General features: G+C 37.4%; 1 protein-coding gene across 5 annotated transcripts in view; it reads left to right on the plus strand.

Moving 5' to 3' along the window:
- The window catches only part of ACER3 (alkaline ceramidase 3), a 198,693-nt gene that overhangs the window by 134,219 nt on the left and 44,163 nt on the right, over positions 1-20,311 (plus strand). For all 5 annotated transcript variants that reach the window (XM_032489481.1, XM_032489478.1, XM_032489477.1 and 2 more), the window contains one exon: positions 18,484-18,536. In XM_032489481.1, the coding sequence (XP_032345372.1) occupies positions 18,484-18,536 (53 nt within the window). The remainder of the gene's footprint in view (positions 1-18,483; positions 18,537-20,311) is intronic.

The raw sequence follows: 20,311 nt of genomic DNA on the forward strand, positions 1-20,311 counted from the left end.
CCACATCTACAGACCCACTCAGCCAACCAGAGCACCTGCGGAACTCTGACAGAACATCGCCCTCTTCAAAAGATAAAGACGCCAAAAATCTGGTAGGAGAAAAGGAAAAAAGAAAGAACAAAAGGCAAAGCAGCGCAGGACGGGTCCCGCGGGGAGGGAGCAGCAAAGGAGGACTGGCGCTCGCTCGCTGGGTCTCCCCTCTCCAACTGAGAGGCCAGCAGGACGGAGGGGGAGCCTCCGAGGCTCGGATCTGTACAGAGCAGCCCTTGACTAACAGAACTAAGTTAAACGGGCACAGAGCGTCCCCCCGACACCCAGCCTGAGACGCGGGCCGGCAGCGGCGGGCAGGGCCAGGCTGCACAAGCCGGGCGGAGGACGGGGGCGGCTGCACAGAGGCAGCCCCGGGGGACTGCAAGGGGCTGCGCGCCGTGGCTGTGGATGCACAGTGCAGAACAACCTGGGCCCTCCATAAAACAGCAAGGTTGATGTGCTCTCGGGGGAAGGGTGCACACCCCCATCTCTGAAAACCCGCGGAAAGTTTTCGGGGGGAAGAGAGGCGGGGCTCAGGCACAGCCGCCATATCCTCCGCGCTGAGCACCCAGGCGGGGGCGGGGCGAAACCTGCATCCAGACAGAAGGGCTTAGCAGCCTCAAAGGCCAGACTGAGACTGGCCTGCAGCCCGGGGCAGATAGGATCCTTCCATCCTGGTCCCTCAGAGAACTTGCTCCACAAAGACAAACAAGGAGCTGGGTTTTGGCTCGGAGCAGGGACAGGGCTGTCCCTCGGTCTTCCCTGAGCCCACCTGCGGAGCGCCGACCAGGTCGGAGCGCCGGACCGGGGTGGAGCGCACAGAGAGCGGAGCTACTGGCGGCGCAGGTAGAGGGAGAGCGGCCCCCCCGCCTTTCGGGCAGGAACACAGCCCCTGACCGAGGTGCTGGGAGGGGGCACGACCCGCCCTCCTACCCGGCCAGTCTGCAACATCTGACTGCGGCATCCGGAGGGGCAGCGACCCGCCCGCCCACAGCAGAGAGCTGCACCTGACCCAGTGTTAGGAGGAGGCGCCATCTGCTTGCCTACAGGTGCTGGGAGCAGCACAGAAGAGGGCGCCAACGGAGGGCCTTTGAAAACAGCAAGCTGAGCTTCCAAAACAGGGTGAAGACAGAAAGACTTCACATTAAAAACACACAGACTCCAGGAGAACACCGACAACCCCCCCCCTCCATTTTTGTTTTAAATCTGTTTTTACCTGTTCTATTTTCTATTACTCTCTTAATTTTTACTTCTTAATTCATTTCTATTTCTCTTGTGTTTTGATGTCCTGCTATTGATTAGACACAGGTTTCAAATACATCTATTCATCCCCCCCCCTTTTTTTGTAAGGGTTTTAAAAGGACGTCTCAACCCGATTAATACTCTGCTTCAACTCACTCTTCTATTATTCATTATACACTGTTTTCAAACCCTCTTTCTCCCTTCTTTTAAAATTCTTTCTCTCTCTCTCTTATTTTTTTTTCTTTTTTTCCTAAGTTCTATTCCTAAATAGGCATTAGATAGATAAAATCCTTAAGGACCAAAATAAACAACTGATACTCCATAAACCACAGTGCCAAAGAGGTATGAGCAAGATGAAGAAGCAGAAAAACCTTTCCCAATTAAAAGAACAAGAGAAATCCCCTGAAAGAAAGATCAACGAAATAGACATCGATAGCCTACTAGATCAAGATTTCAAAAAAGGAGTGATCAAATTGCTGAAGGAATTAAAAGAGATAGTGTTTAGAGATATAAAATATGTCAGAAATGAAATTGAAGCTATAAAGAAGAGCCAAGTAGAATGGTTAAACTCATTGACAGAGATGAGGAATGATCTAATAGCTGTGCAAAGCCGACTAGATAATGCAGAGGAACGAATTAGTGATCTAGAAGACAGGGCAATAGAAAGCACCCATTCAGAAGAACTACAAGATAAGCAAATAAAAAATAATGAAAATAGCATAAGGGACCTATGGGATAATATAAAGCATCCCAATCTTCGCATAATAGGGGTCCCAGAAGGAGAAGAAAGATCAAAGGGGATTGAAAAGGTTTTTGAAGAAATCATGACTGAAAACTTCCCAAACTTAAAGAAGGAATCAGATATCCAAGTACAGGAAGCTCAGAGGGTCCCAAACAGGAAGAACCCAAATAGACCCACACCAAGACATATCATAATCAAGATGGCCAGAGTCAAGGATAAAGAAATGATTCTAAAGGCAGCAAGAGAAAAGCAAAGAGTAAGTTACAAGGGAACCCCCATAAGGCTCTCAGCTGATTTCTCTACACAAATGCTACAGGCCAGAAGGGAGTGGCAAGATATATTCAAAGCCCTGAATGAAAAAAAGATGCAGCCTAGGATCCTTTATCCAGCAAGGCTATCCTTGAGGATAGAAGGAGAAATAAAGAGTTTCACAGACAAAAAAAAAGCTGCAGGAGTTTAGCAACACTAAACCCATGCTAAAAGAAATATTGAAAGGGCTATTCTAAATAGAAAAGCAGCAGGATGCTACAGAAATGAGAAACACACAACTGGAAAGGTGATAACTCATGAATTACAAATAAAGTAAACATGAAATTATAAAAGAAGACGTACAAATCACTGAGAGTGGGAGAGGGAGGCAGGGAAATATAGAATATTTTTTTCTTTCTTTTTAAATTTTTTTTAACAGTAGGATGGGTTTGAGATCATGTTACTATCAGTTTAATAAAAACAGTTATAGTAATGGGTTGATAGATTTACAAAAAAGGGTAACCACAAGCCAAAAATTTACAAAGGAGTCACAAAAATTAAATAAAATCCATGATAATACAAAGGAAAATTACCAAACCACAAAAGGAAGAAGAAAGGAACAAAGAGGATATACCAATTCAACTGCAAAGATAAGTTCAAAATGGCAATAAACACTCACCTATCATTAATTACTGTAAATGTTAATGGACTAAATGCTCCAGTCAAAAGACACAGAGTGGCAGACTGGATAATAAAGCAAGAACCTTCAATATGCTGCATACAAGAGACCCACTTTAGGGAGAAAGACATGTATAGATTGAGAGTGAAAGGATGGAAAAGGATATTCCATGCAAATGGAAAAGCCAAAAAAGCAGGTGTTGCAGTACTGATTTCAGACAAAATAGACTTTAAAACAAAGGCCATAAAGAAAGATAAAGGACATTTTATAATGATTAAAGGAGTGATACATGATGAGGATATTACACTCGTTAATATATATGCACCCAATATAGGAGCACCTAAGTACATACAAGAATTACTAACAGAGATAAAGGGGGATATTGATGGGAATACAATCATAGTTGGAGATTTTAACACTGCATTAACATCACTAGACAGATCTTCCAGACAGAAAATAAACAAGGCAACAGAGAAATTAAATACTACAATAGAAAAACTAGATTTCGTGGATATTTTCAGAGCATTACACCCCCCAAAAATAGGATATACATTCTTTTCAAGTGCACATGGAACATTTTCCAGGATCGATCATGTACTTGGGCACAAAAGAAACCTCAACAATTTTAAGAAGATAGAAATTATCTCAAGCATCTTTACTGACCACAATGCCATGAAACTGGAAATCAACAACACAGAAACAGAGGAGAAAAAAAGGAAAGCATGGAGATTAAACAATATGTTATTGAAGAAACAATGGATCAATGAGGAAATCAAAGCTGAAATTAAAAAATACCTTGAGACAAATGATAATGAAAGCACAACCACTCAAAACCTATGGGACACAGCAAAGGCAGTGCTAAGAGGGAAGTTTATAGCGATACAGGCCTTCCTCAAAAAAGAAGAACAATCTCAAATAAACAATTTAACCCACCACCTGAATGAATTAGAAAAAGAAGAACAAAAAGCCCCAAAAAGCAGCAGAAGGAAGGAAATAATAAAGATTAGAGAGGAATTAAATACAATAGAGATTAACAAGACCATAGAAAAAATCAACCAAACCAATAGCTGGTTTTTTGAAAAAGTAAATAAAATCGACAAACCTCTGGCCAAACTCACAAAGAAGAAAAAAGAGAGAGCACAAATTAGCAAAATAAGAAAGGAAAATGGAGAAATTACAACAAACAAAATAGAAATACAGAATATCATACGAGAATATTATGAAAAACTATATGGAACCAAACTGGATAACCTAGAGGAGATGGACAAGTTTCTGGAAACATACTGTCCACCAAAACTGAATCAAGAAGAATCTGAACACTTGAACAATCCGATCACTAGAAAGGAAATAGAAATAGCAATTAAAAACCTCCCTACAAATAAAAGTCCAGGACCGGACGGCTTCACCGGGGAATCTACCAAACATACAAAGAAGAACTCATACCAGTCCTTCTCAAACTTTTCCAGACGATTGAAAAGGAGGGAATACTCCCAAACTCATTCTATGAAGCCACCATCACCCTGATACCAAAACCAGGCAAAGACACTACAAAAAAAAAGAATTATAGGCCAATATCACTGATGAACATAGACGCCAAAATCCTCACCAAAATTTTAGCAAATAGAATCCAACAACACATAAAAAAGATTATACATCATGACCAAGTGGGGTTCATCCCAGGGACACAAGGCTGGTTCAACATACGCAAATCAATCAGTGTAATACATCACATCAACAAGAGAAAGGACAAAAACCACATGATCATCTCAATCGATGCAGAAAAAGCATTTGATAAAATTCAACACCCATTTATGATAAAAACTCTCGCCAAAGTGGGTATATAGGGAACATATCTCAACATAATAAAAGCTATATATGACAAACCTACAGCTAGCATAGTACTCAACGGTGAAAAACTCAAAAGCTTCCCACTAAAATCTGGGACAAGACAAGGATGCCCACTATCACCACTCCTATTCAACATAGTCCTGGAAGTCCTAGCCACAGCAGTCAGGCAAGAGAAAGAAATAAAAGGGATCCAAATTGGAAAAGAAGAGGTAAAAGTGTCATTATATGCTGATGACATGCTACTATATATAGAAAACCCTAAAAGGTCTACACAAAAGCTACTAGAGCTGATTGAAGAATTCAGCAAGGTAGCAGGTTGCAAAATTAACGTTCAAAAATCAGTTGCATTTCTTTACTCTAACGATAAATCAACAGAAGAAGAAAGTAAAGAAACAATCCCCTTTAAAATAGCACCCAAAGTAATAAAATATCTGGGAATAAATCTAACCAAGGAGGTGAAAGAATTATACACAGAAAACTATAAACCATTGATGAAGGAAATTAAAGAAGACTTTAAAAAATGGAAAGATATCCCATGCTCTTGGATTGGAAGAATCAGTATTGTTAAAATGGTCACACTGCCCAAGGCAATCTACAGATTTAATGCAATCCCTATCAAATTACCCAGGACATATTTCACAGAACTAGAACAAATCATAATAAAATTCATATGGAACCATCAAAGACCTAGAATTGCCAAAGCATTACTGAAGAGAAAGAAAGAGGCTGGAGGAATAACTCTCCCAGACTTCAGACAATACTATAGAGCTACAGTCATCAAGACAGCATGGTATTGGTACCAAAACAGACATATAGACCAATGGAACAGAATAGACAGCCCAGAAATTAACCCACAAACTTTTGGTCCACTCATCTTCGACAAAGGAGGCAAGAATATACATTGGAATAAAGACAGTCTCTTCAGCAAATGGTGTTGGGAAAACTGGACAGCAGCATGTAAAACAATGAAGCTAGAATACTCCCTTACACCATATACAAAAATCAACTCAAAATGGATTAAAGACTTAAACATAAGACAAGATACAATAAACCTCCTAGAGGAAACATAGGCAAAACATTATCTGACATACATCTCAAAAATTTTCTCCTAGAAGAAATAAAAGCAAGAATAAACAAATGGGACCTAATGAAACTTACAAGCTTCTGCACAGCAAAGGAAACCAGAAATAAAACAAGAAGAAAACCTACGGAATGGGAGAAAACTTTTGCAACTGAAACCGACAAAGGCTTGATCTCCAGAATATATAAGCAGCTCATACGGCTCAGTAAGAAAAAAATAAACAACCCAATCCAAAAATGGGCAGAAGACCTAAACAAGCAATTCTCCAAGGAAGACATACAGATGATCAAAAAGCACATGAAAAAATGCTCCATATCACTAATTATCAGAGAAATGCAAATCAAAACTACAATGAGGTATCACCTCACACCAGTCAGAATGGCCGTCATTCAAAAATCCACAAATGACAAATGCTGGAGAGGCTGTGGAGAAAGGGGAACCCTCCTACACTGCTGGTGGGAATGCAGTTTGGTGCAGCCACTATGGAAAACAGTGTGGAGATTCCTCAAAAGACTAGGAATAGACTTACCATATGACCCAGGAATCCCACTCCTGGGCTTGTATCCAGAAGGAAATCTACTTCAGGATGACACCTGCACCCCAATGTTCATAGCAGCACTATTTACAATAGCCAAAACATGGAAACAGCCTAAATGTCCATCCACAGGTGACTGGATAAAGAAGATGTGGTATATTTCTACAATGGAATACTACTCAGCCATAAAAACCGACGACATAATGCCATTTGCAGCAACATGGATGCTCCTGGAGAATGTCATTCTAAGTGAAGTAAGCCAGAAAGAGAAAGAAAAATACCATATGAGATCACTCATATGTGGAATCTAAAAAACAAAAACAAAAACAAACAAACAAAAACAAAGCATAAATACAGGACAGAAATAGACTCACAGACAGAGAATACAGACTTGTGGTTACCAGGGGGGTGGAGGGTGGGAAGGGATAGCCTGGGATTTCAAAATTGTAGAATAGACTACACTGTATAGCACAGGGAAATATACACAAAATGTTATGATAACTCACAGAGAAAAAAATGTGACAATGAGTGTGTATATGTCCATGAATAACTGAAAAATTGTGCTGAACACTGGAATTTGACACAACATTGTAAAATGATTATAAATCAATAAAAAATGTTAAAAAGAAAAGAAACAGGTGGAATGAATTTTAATAATACATTTTATTTAACTCAGTATATCCAAAGTATTACTTCAACATGTAATCGATATAAAAATATATTAATGAAATGTTTCACAGCCTGAAATCAGGTGTATATTTCACACTTGCAGTGTATCTCAATTTAGATTAATTTCAAGTGCTCAGTAGCCACATAAGGCTAGTGGTACTGTATTGGGTAGTGCTATTCTGCAAGGATATGAGAATTATTTTTATTTTTTCAATTAATTTATTTTGGGGGAATTATTTTTAAAGAAGTACAGATAAGCTATGATATTACAGTGGAGCTTAGAAGAGTTTGTAATCGTTAGACATTTAAACAGAATCTGAAAGGATTATTTGAAACTTTTTAGGTAGTGAAAAGATGAAATGACATACAACACTTGCACTACGACAGAAGCAGAGAGTCATTACATTGGTGGTGTATCTGACAGCAGTGATAAAGCTAGAGCTTAAAATGTATTTGAAGAAATGGCAGTAATGGTATTCAAAATATTTAACAGCTATATGGCAAAGAATACCAACAGTCAGAATGGTGATACCAGTGAGCAACAGCTAAGTAATAACCCTAAAAATAAAGCTTTGCATTTTAACACACTAAAAAATAACTGGGATTTATCCAGCTCTAGCATCATCAAGTGCTTTTATATATACTGCCTTAGGTAGTTATTACTCATTTTACAAATTCCAATGCTCGAGCTGAAAGCAGATAATTGATTTGACCAAAATCATGCATGCACACATGCATGCATATTTCTCTACGCACATATGTGTATATACATCCATTCTCTGGTTCTGTCCATGAGAGGATTTGGGAGTCAGGATCCTCAAAGCCAAAGAGCACACTTAACACCCAGATCTCATTTCTAAAAATCATTCTCCATTAGAAGGAACCTGAGTGAATTCTGAGGGCTGGGGCAGAAAAAAAGGACAGTATGAGCCTGAAACATCTTTTTGTGCCAGAAAGAATAGAAGCGATAAAAGAAAGATGGGAACATATCAAAAGGAGACTGAAGCCAACTTTGATAGCTTCTCACTGGCCAAATTTGAGACAATTTGAGCATCAAAATAAGCAATGATAATAACAGATTATAACAGTGAACTCATTAGTAAGCCCACTGAAGATATAACGCATTGAATAAAATGAGAAATCGTGAGTCCATACTAAAATAATACATGACATAACAAATGAAACAGTGATTATGAATAAATTAAAAGTTTGGTGTTGAATTTACATAATTTCAAAGTACCTTATCACAAAACAATTATAAAGGGAATAAGAGTAACTTTACAGTAGAAGAGCCTAGCAGACAACACCTTAAGCAATCAGAATGAGTATCTTCCTAGTGGGACAGATTAAAATTATATGCTACTTGAGTATGCAGTGGCAAAAACAGCATCACTTCTCTGATATTCTTGCCCGAAATGCATAGTCTGAATCTATAGTCATATGGAAACATCAGGCAAAATCAAATTGAGTGACAATCTATAAAACAACTGGCATGTAATCTTTAAAAGTATCCAGGGTCATAAAATTAAAAGATTGAGGAACTATTCAAGATTTAAGGAGACTAAAAAGATATGATAACTGTAATACAATGTGTAGTTCAGACTGAATCCTTTGTATGTGTGTGCATGTGTGTGTGTATGCCTATATTTATATTTATGGTATTATTGGAACACTTAGAAAAACTTGAATGGGGTCTGAGGATTACATGGTAGAAATAAAACAATGTTAACTTCCTGATTTTGTTAGTAGTATTGTGGATATGTAGGTGAATATCTTTTTTTAAAAAGATAGAATTCACATAACCATAAAATACACCCTTTTAAAGTATATGTTAGTTGTTTTCAGTAAACTCACAAAATTGTGGAACCATCACCGCTTTCTAATTCCAGAACATCTTCATCACCCTAAGGAGAATCCCATTCCCATTAGCCGTCACTCCCCCTTAATCCCTTCACCTAGCCCTTGACAACAACTAACCTACTCTCCATCTCTATGGATTTGCCTGTTCTGGGCATTTCATAGCAATGGATCATACAATATGTGGCCTTTTGTGTCTGGCTTCTTTTTTTAGGCCAAATAATGTTTCATTGTTTGAATATACCACATTTTGTGTATCCATTTATTATCAATTAGTGGACGTTTGGGTTATTTCCAATTTTTTTGACTTTTATACGTAATGCTAGTATGAACATTCATATACAAATTTTTGTGTGGATATATGTTTTCAATTCTTTTAGATGTATACTTAGGAGTGTAATTGCTAACCCTATGTTTAACCTTTTGAGGAGTCCCTAGGCTGTTTTTCAAAGTGGCTGCACCATTTTACATTCCACCAGCAATTCCCCATATCCTTATCAGTACTTGTTATCAGCCATCCTTTTGATTGTAGCTATCCTAGTGGGTGTGAAGTGGTATCTCCTTGTGGTTTTGTTTTACATTTCCCTAATGATTAATGATTTTGAGCATCTTTTCATGTGTATGTTGACCATTTGTATATTTTCTTAGGAGAAATGTCTCTTAATATCCTTTCGCCTATTTTTAATTGGGTTATTTGCCTTTTTGTTATTAAGTGGTAAGAGTTCTGTGTATATTCTGGATGCTAGACCTTATCAAATATATGGTTTTCTAATATTTTCTTCCATTCTGTAGGTATTTTTTCACTTTCTTAATAGCATCCTTTGAAGCAAAAAAGTTTTTGAATTTGCTGAAATTCATTTTATCTGTTTTTTTCTTTTGTTGTGTTTGCTTTTGATATTATATCTAAGAAACCATTGCCCAATACACAGTTGTGAAGATTTATACTTATGTTTCCTTCTAAGAGCTTTAGAAGTTCAGAATAGTTTAGAATTTAGAGTTTAGAATAGTTTTAGGTCTTTGGTCCATTTTAAATTAATTTTTGTATGTGGTGTGAAGTAGGGGTCTAGCTTTATCCTTATCCACATTTACTGCATGTGGATATTCACTTGTCCCAGAATCATTTGTTGAAAAGATTGTTCTTTCCGCATTGAATTGTCTTGACACCCCTGTGAAAAATCAATCATAAATGTATGAGTTTATTTCTTTTTAAAATTAAAACAATTTTTCTTTCTTCCTTCCTTTCTTCCTTCCTTCCTTTCTTTCTCTCTTTCTTTCTTTTCTTTCTTTCTTCTTAAAGCCCAGCATTTTATCCTTGTTTTTGGCAGGAGAGGTACTTAGGTTTGTTTGTTTGTTTGCTTTAATTTTTTTTTAATGGAGGTACTGGGGTTTGAACCGAGGACCTTGTGCATGCTAACTCTACCATTAAGCTATACTCTCTCCCAAGTTTATTTCTTGACTCTCACTTCAACTCTCAATTCTATTCCATTGACCTATAGGTACCTTGATTACTGTAGATTTTTAGTAAGTTTTGAATTTGGGGACTGTGAATCCTTCAGATTTGTTCTTTTTAAAAATTGTATAAGCTATTCTGGGTCCTTTGCATTTCCATATAAATTTTAGGATCAGCTTATCAATTTCTGCAAAAGGTTAGCTGGAATTTTGAAAGGGATTGCATTGAACCCATACTTTGGAGAGTATTGCCATCTTAATAATAAGTCTTCCCACTGTGTGGTCCTTGTGGGGTTAAAGATTAAGAGACATCTTGCTCAACATAGGAAAGGATTTCTGAGCCAATAGATAGTAAGGCTGCCTTAGAAGATCTTGAGTCCTGTGTCCCTGGAGGTTGCACAAGCATAGGCTGAACAAACAATTTCATTAGTTCAAAAAATTTTATTGTATCTAGGTAGCAGATATGCATGGGTAAAGATTAATTATATAATCCTTCTTTCAAGGAATCTATGGTCCAGGAATGAAGATAATATGCTAGTGAATACAATGATAGAGGTATATATAGGGTGTTATGGAAATGGAAAGAGAAAGTGATTATTAGGGCAAGAGGGTCAGAAAAGAAATTTCACGTAGACGACTTAGACATATGTCTGAGTTGCATTGTCAGAGATGAATAGGAATTTGCCATGCCAACTAGAACCCACAGAGTTGTGAGAGTGTATTTTGCTTCTCAGGGCACTGTAAGTAGTACGTTATGGTTGTAGCTGTGGAGTGGGAGGATATAGTGATGATGGTGACAGTGCTACCAGTAATAATAGCTAGCATTTGTTACATTATTGAGTACCTGCTCTGGGCAGGCATTAAACTAAGTAGCAGGAGATATGGTTTGGGGAACTAACCAGAGGCCGATCTAAGCCCCATAGACTTTATCGCCTGTAAGCCATTAGTATTTTGAGCAGAAGTGAGACACACTTTGATGTGCATGATTGTTACCAAGATAACACAGCATTTGCTTTTTTTTTTTTTAGTCAAAGTATAGTCGGTTTACAACATTGTGTTAATTTCTGGTGTACAGCATAGTGATTCAGTTATACATATATATGTTCCTTTTCATATTCTTTTTCATTATAGGCTATTACAGAGTATTGACTATAGTTCTCTGTGCTATACAGTAGGACTTTGTTATTTATCTATTTTATGTATAATAGTTAGTACCTGCAAATCCCAAACTCCCGATTTATCCCTTCCCACCCCCTTCCCCCCTGGTAACCATAAGTTTCTTTTCTCTGTCTATGAGTCTGTTTCCATTTTGTAAATAAGTTCATTTGTCTCATATTTTAAGACTCCACATATAAGTGGTATCATATGATTTTTTTCTTTCTCTTTCTGGCTTATTTCACTTAGAATGATATTCTGCAGGTCCATCCATGTTACTGCAAATGGCATTATTTTATTCTTTTTTATGGCTGGGTAATATTCCATCACATACATACATACATATACATATATATACATATACGTATATACACACACACACATACATACACACTACAACTTCTTTATCTAGTCATCTGTTGATGGACATTTAGGTTGTTTCCATGTCTTGGCTATTTTAGATAGTGCTGCTATGAACATTAGGGTGCATGTGTCTTTTCAAATTTGAGTTTCCTCTGGGTATATGCCCAGGAGTGGGATTGCTGGATCATATGATAAGGATTTTTAGTTTTTTAAGGCATCTCCATCCTGTTTTCCATAATGGCTGCACCAAAGTACATTCCCACCAACAGTATAGGAGGGGTTTCCTTTTCTCCACACCCTCTCCAGCATTTATTGTTTGTGGACTTTTTAATGATGGCCATTCTGACTGGTGTGAGGTGTTATCTCATTGTACTTTTGACTTGCATTTCTCTGATAATTAGTAATACAGAGCATCTTTTCATGTGCCTTTAAGCCATTTGTACATCTTCATTAGAGAAATGTTTGTTTAGGTCTTCTGCCTATTTTGGGGGTTGGATTGTTTAACACAGCATTTGAGTGGACAAGATGGCCTTTGATCTTGATATCTTTGACACTGTGCTTTATTATTATCATACTACTTTATCAGTTTCATGGACAAATTGTACATATGCCTTATTCCTTCCCCTTTGGTCTACATGATTGTGGTTTTATGTGCTTGCCTAACTGGTCAGAAATGACTTATGACCCATTTTCCTGATGATTGGATCAGAGGGAAGAATCATCAGTATTGAAGGACTTGTTTAAGTAGCTTCTTCATCTCTTTAATCTAAACATAAAATGATCATGAATATTCTTGCAGTTTCCCTGTCTTGTCTCCTTTCAGGATAAATTTGGCTCAGCTGTGTTAAGCCATTATTTATTATGCACAATCACTGAAGCAAAGTAGGAAATGGCCATACTGCCACTTACCTGACTCTGATGGTCTGATGGTTCACCGTTTCACCAGCCTGAACTCAGCTTACTGTAGCTGTAGAGAAATTGGAGGTCTGTTTTCTATTTCTGCCTATACTGAGCACAAGCAAACATTGACAGTTCTGTCTTAAAAGAATGACTTGGAGCTTGGATTGTCATCAGATTTATTATTCCTAGTGACTGCATGGATTCCAGTTCTGACTCTACCACTTTACTGGCTATTTGAGCAAAGACATGCCACTTAATCTTGTTGAGCCTTAGTCTTCTCATCTATCTAGTGGGTCTAATAATACCTGTAGGAATATTGTGAGGATTAGTTGATTGACATCTGTGAAAGCACCATCATAGGATCTGGTAAAGAAATGTCTAATAAATATTAGTTTCCTTCCTTTTTCTTCAGGCAGTCAAAATATCTGAAACCACTCTTAATGATCCATTGTTAGTGATTCATTTCTTTAAGTAGTATTACATTATGTGTGCCCCTGTGAAGGGTAACATTTTAAGCCATTACTAATTTCTTTCTCATGATTAATGTGTCACATTCTTGTGGCAACCAGCCAAGAGCAATCTATTTGGGAATGAGATTGAGGACAACATTAGAGAGGGGATAGAGATGCTAGGAGTGAGCAGATGGCCTTCACATAAGGGGTGAAAGCTACCAAAAACAATTTAGAATCGTAGAACTTTAATATTAGAAGAGATTTTTTAAATTTAGTCCAATCTATAAATTCTATAAACAGAAAACAGCGCAAAAGAGAAAGTGGCCTGACTAGAAGTTAGGGGCAAGATTAGAATGCAAATTTTCTTTGTACCCTTTTGTTTCCTTTACCTGTTTTAGAACTTCACCTTGCATTGATGGTGGCAGAAGTATAAAAGCTTTAAGTTTTTAGGAGACTTCTCCCAGATTTTCTTTTCATCTATTCACTCATTTAACTCTTTTTGCTTTCACTGACTGACATGCACAGTTATTGATAATCCTGGGGAGGGTAAAACTGAAGGCAGTTTCTTAATTTTTTCTTTTGTTTTTTTGCTTTTTCCAAGTATTCTGTACTGAGCATATGTTTGTTATTAGAAAAAATGCTAATAAAAAAAGAGAATGTATTCATGTATTTCTCATAAGTAAAAATAAGTATGTCCTAGAAAATAAAACCAAAGGAAAAAATGTTTTTTCATATTTAACTTAATTTATAATACAGAAACAAAAATAGGTTAAATGTTAGGTAGTAATGTAAGCTAAGCCAGACTTCATAACGTAAACAACAGATGTCCTGGTTATAAATACTACCCTTCTTTCTCTTTAGCTCCCTGTCTCAGTGAATGGAACCACCTTATACCCTAAGCCCAAACCAAAAACCTGTGATTCATCTTTAATTTCTCCTACTTTCACACCTCTACAAACTCTAAAACCTCTTGATTCAACTTCTATAGTTCTTGAATATGTCTACCTCTAGCCATCTCCACTGCCACTTCCTTGATTCATCATCTCCAACCTAGATTCCTGTAACTGGTTCCTAATTGGTGTCTCTGCCTCCTCCATCCTTTTGCACACTGAAATAGAAATGCTCTTCCTACAAACAAAACTAATTGTTTTCATTCTTCGAGCAATGTTTGCTAGGCTTTGTACAAGTGTTGGGGATGAAATGTGTAAAATACAGTCCCTGCTCTTCAGATAGCATGTCACTTTTAAACCTCTTTAGTACTTCCCAGAGTTCAAGCTCATAAGTTTGAACCATGGGCTTTGTGGTCTGGCCCCTGCACACCTCACCCCACCCTAAAACTCTGTGTCCTTTTACCAGTCATAATTTTGCTAATTATGGTTTTGAAATACAACTTTTGTATTTGTATTACCCAGATCTTAAAATCCATGACCTTTTAACATATACTTAGTTCAATTTAATTTCTTTAAACAAGTAAACAGAAAAGCAGCCAACATCAGGAGTCCAGACCTTTCTTTTGAGCTACAGATCTATATTTCTAGTTGCCTGATTGACATTTCCACTTGACTGTCTCACAGAAACCTCAAACTCAACATATTGAAAATTGTTCTTGTAATTTTCTCAGTTTTGATAATCTCAGTAAATTGTACTACCACCAACTGAAGTGTTTAGGCAAGAAACTTGGGAGTCATCCTTGGCATTCATGAATCATTCTTCTGCCTCACCTTTATGTCAAATAAGTTACAAATCCCTGTTTATTTTACTTCCTAAATATTTCTCAAGTCTGTTCACATATGTCTAGTCCCAATTTTGCTACCTTAATCCAAATAGCAACTTTGCTTAGTCTGACTTCTGTAACCTCCTAGCTAATCCTCCCACGTCCATGCTTTTTCCCTTCAGAGCACTCTCCACATGTACCTGATCTGGCACCAAATATTTATACTCTATTAGTCAGCTCGGGATGCCATGATAAAATACCATAGACTAGGTGGCTTAAACAATAGTCATTTATTTTTCCATAGTTCTGGAGGCTGGAAGTCCAAGACCAGGGTGTCAGCATGGTCAAGTCTGGTGAGACCTCTCTTCCTGGCTTGCAGACAACCATCTTCTCGCAAGCTCTCTCTTGTCTTTTCTTAGAAGGGCAGTAATGCCATCGTGAGGTCCCTACCCTCATGACCCCATCTAACCCTAATTACCTCCCAAAGTCACCATCTCCAAATACCATCAGATTGTGGGTTAGGCCTTCAACATAGGAATTTAAGTCTGACACAAGCATTCAGTCCATAACAACTATGTTTTCTTATCTTCTGGATTCTTGAAGCTCTTGCATTTGAGTCCTCAGTGATTAGTGAGAGTGTGCCCCTCCCAGCGATAGCCAATTCTTAGATAGAGCAAACAACTCATTCTGGACTGTGCCCTTCATATGCTCAATCCAGAGCCCATACTCTAAACCACACTCCAGCTGGCAGTATTCCTCTGCCCTAATCACCTCAGGGCCAGGTACCAGATAACTAGAGATAGCTCCTGTACCCCAGAGCCCGCTGAAGTTACTCAAGTTAGCCACTCCTATACCTGCTTATCCTCCCTTGCCTTGCCTTTCTCATGAAAACTGCAATTAAACAGTCTCACCCACACTTTCCCCTTGCTCCTTCTGCCTCCTGACTGACCCTGGTGCTTTCCCATGTGACCCTGTGTGGCGTGGCACGTTCCTTCATCTTGGGGACTGTGAAGACAAACTATCTTTTCAGTGGCAGTCATCTCCTGATCTGTTGGCCTCACTGTACCTGAATAATATTTATATATATAAAATGAAACTTAGATTTTAAAACACACCACCATCACTGCTATGGACTGAATTGTGTCCCTTCAGAAATCACATGTTGAATCCCTAATCCCCAATATGACAGTATTTAGAGATGAGGCCTCAAGATGGTAATTAGTTTAGATGAGGTTATGAAGGTAGTGTCCTCATGATGGGATTAGTACTCTTATAAGAAAATCCAGAGAACTCCCCTCCGTCCCCATCTCTCTCTCCTTCCCCCTCTCCCTCCTCCTCTTTCCCTCATCCCTAATGTGAGGATACAGCAAGAAGGCAGCCATCTGTAAGCCAAGAGGGCCCTCACCAAGAACCAAATCTGCCAGCACAATCCTCTTGGACTTCCTAGCCTCCAGAACTGTGAGAAGCAAATGTCTATTGTTTAAGCTGCTCAGTCTGTGGCATTTTGTTATAGCGCTTCAAGCTGATGAAGACAGTTACAGTTTAAACCTTTTCAATGACTTACCATTGCTTTTAAGATAAAATTAAGAATCTTTTAAGGCTAAAACATTTTGCCTGATCTGTCTGCTGCTTATCTCATAAGCCTCATTTTATATCCCTTTTTATCGCTAATTTGGCTTCAACCACATTGAGCTTCTTTCCAGTTCTTCAGATTCCCTTCCTACTGCAAGACCTTTGCACATGCTGTTTCCACTGCTGAGAGTTCTCATCTTCCCCTCATACCTCTTCACCCTAATCATGCATGCATATTTTTCAGGTCTCAATGTATATGTCACTTCTTCAAGGACAATTTTTCACAGTTCCCTTTTTTATGGTCATAGTACTCTGCACTTTTTCTTCATGCACTTATAATTATAGTTAAATATTTATTTGTGCCATTAACTGTTTAATGTCTCTCTCTCCTGCACCATGATAGCAAGGACTGTCTTATTTCCAGCACATAGCATAGTACCAGGCACATAGTAAGTGCTTAATAAATATTTGTTGAATCAATGAATAAAGAATGGCAGCAATTATTTCAGCTGCTGTTCATAGACTAAATGTATAGGCCCATGGAATAATACAGAGAAAGTAGATCTTTTAATGCCCCACCCTCCAAATATGTGGATAGCAGATCCCCAAAAATGGGTCACTTGAGAACCTCAGTACATTGTGGAGAGGCCATATAGTGAGAGATATTTTCCTAATGTATGAAAAATGAAATACAATAAAAATGCAAAAGATGTTTAGTGTAAAGCCAATAGATCCTTGTTCAAAACTTTAAAGGATACTCTACTATATGGTAAACTTTATGTCACAATACTATGCCAGTTTTTTGAACATTTAAATGTGATTCAAGTGAAAGGTTTTGGAGGCAACACAATATGGAAGAGTCCATTTAAAATCTGGCTCTGTTGTTTATTAGCATTGCGATCTTAGACAAAGTACTTAAACTGTCTGAGCCTTAGTGTTCTCATCATGGAATGGAGATAATAGTTCCTACCTTAGAGTTGTGACAATAAAATGAAATAATGAATGTGAAACACTTAATCATAAAACTTTGCCTAAATGCTGCCATTCTCATTATTCCAATAAATTACTAGAATATAGCATTTTGCATAAGTTCTCTTCCTTCTTCCTAGAATGCCTTTCTTTGCCATCCCATTTCGTTTCCTGCCGCAGCCGTCTCTGGCTTCTTTCTGCCCCTTTTGTTGGAGTCTTTACTCTGTATTTAGTAGTATATTTTTCTTTTGGTCTGCCTCACTAGGTAGAGGGTGGTGACTATGTCTTGTTTACATCATATCCTCATCTCCTAATGTGTTGTCTGGCACATAGTAGATATATTATTAAAGGATTAATTAAATGCATATCTAGTGAATAAATTCTATAGCATTGGTTTAAAGATTAGAAATAACCTATCTACAACACTTAGCTTAGTGTCTAGCTTATTGTTTAATATGTAATATCTATAGTTATTATTATTGCTAATAATAATATTATTAATTTTCTGAGACATACTGAGACATTACTTGGATTAACTAACTTACTTCCCCAGCCATTAGTATCTCTTCTGATGTAGATGAGTGGACATTTCATTTATCTTAAGTGTTATAGGATGGAAGAAAAATACAAAAGAATACTGATAGGACCTGTCATCTGTAGATGGTGAATATCATTCTTTCCTGGAGATATGTTATCATGGTTTGTGATACTGAAATATTCAAGCTATCCAGTGAGTCAGGCAGCCTACTTAGGTGCATACGTTAGCACAGACAGATGGATGGATAAGCTTATTTATTCAGAAACAATAAACTAAATATACACACTCAGAATATGTTATATGATGATAAATATATAAGAGAATTTAGTAAAAAATATTAGATAAGAGGTGTCTATCTTAATCATTCTGATGTTTTATTTTAGATTTACATAATAATTGCAGCTCTACAATATTCAAGTCATTTCTTTGTTTCTTATAGCTATTGGATGAACTCCCAATGATTTACAGCTGTTGTATATTTGTATACTGCATGTAAGTACATTTAAAATTCTTTTGCTTGATATGTTTTAAAACTCTTATTTGCTTCATAGAAAATTAAGTAATATAACTAATCCAGTTTTATTAGTAAGAGATTGTAGTAGTGCAGAAGATTATAACTTTTGTGATCTCAATGTAGAGTAAAATCTCTGGAAAGTTATAATAATGTTGTTTATGAACTTTTATGATCTCAAACCTTATAGCCAGTTTAGATAGACTTATTTAAATTGCATAATTTGCCTTTCCTTGAGTTATGAATATATAAAAATTTAGATAAAGATTTAAATTTTATGCCATAATAACATTTACCTACTTTCTACCTGTAATTGTGCTAGGCAGTATACCAAGTCATCTCTAAATTCTCAGAATTGTGCACAACAAATGGGTATTGTCCCGTTTGATGAAGTGAAGCACAGAGAGAATTAGTAACTTGTTTACGTATGCAAGCAGAGCTTATGCTTAGGTGACTGGCTTAAGGTCATGCAGTTAGTATGTGTCAGAGTTGGAAACTGAACTACAAGTTTAATAACCTTAACCTTTAAAGTACACCTGTTCCCTAGTGCTAATACTTAAGACTTTTCTAAACTCCTTATGTGATATTATCTGATTCTTTTCAACATGATCATTCTTGTGGGCTCAATATCTTCTTCTTCTAAAGATACGTAAAAATCAATATACTTTGAAAAAACGTATTATTAAAAAGAGCTCATCAGAAACATTTTCTGTAAAGAGCCAGACAGTAATTATTTTAGGATTTGTGGGCCTGTGGTCTCTGTTGCAACTCTTCATCTCTGCTATTGTAGCGTGAAAATGGCCATAGGTAATATGTAAATCAATGGGTGTGACTGTGTTCCAGTAAGTTTTATTTATAAAAACAGGCTTAGGTTGAGAAATTCGTTCTTGTACTATAATTTGCTGCCCCTAATCTAGAAAAATATTTTCAGATGAGCTCTTTTTAATGTCAGCAAGTCACAGAATTAAAGGTAAAAGAGATCTTAGTGCTAGCAAAGAGATCCCTAGTGCTAACACTTAAGATTCTCAGAACCTTTATGTGTTGGTTATCTGATTCTTTTCAATATGATCACCATTACTTTCCAACTACCTTTCTTTACAGATAAGGAAAAGGAGTTGTGTCCAGTTCCTGTTAATTAGTAAACTGAGATAACTCTCTTGCTGCTTGTATTAACTATAGGCTCAAAGGTTGGATACTTAAATAATAGCCAAGTATATGTTCATATTTCCTTAATCACTGAATGTTTCCTGTGTGTCAGGCTATCACAGTGACTAAGTGTATGGAAAAAAGCTTTTATTCCTTCACGCAAGTTCACAGTCTGGATGGGGAGACATCTAGATAGAGACAATGGTAATAAAGTGCTATTTTCTATGATGGTGTGCCTTAGTCAGGGTTCATTCATTCCAAGATGTGGAAACCTGTGTAAACCAGTTGATTTAAGAAAGATTTATTTATTGTAAAGACACAAGGGAATTATATGGCACCCAGTAGCTTGAAGTACAGCTTACTAGAACTCGAAAGGCAGCTTCTCTCTCCCTTCCTCTTTTCTCCATTCCTTCCTCCCCACATGGCTTCAAGTCTATATCTGCTTTATTTTTCTCTTCCTGTGGATCACTCCTCTGCTCACTTATTTACTTCAAGTTAGCTTCCCAAATAAAAGCATCAGACTAAGTCCATATGGCTTTATACTTTTTGACTCTCTACGCTTGATTCAGTCTCTCGCTCCCAAACTCCAAATTTTCAGAAGAGAGCCTCT

Source organism: Camelus ferus, chromosome 10 (assembly GCF_009834535.1).
Source record: "Camelus ferus isolate YT-003-E chromosome 10, BCGSAC_Cfer_1.0, whole genome shotgun sequence".
Classification (NCBI taxonomy): Eukaryota; Metazoa; Chordata; class Mammalia; order Artiodactyla; family Camelidae; genus Camelus; species Camelus ferus.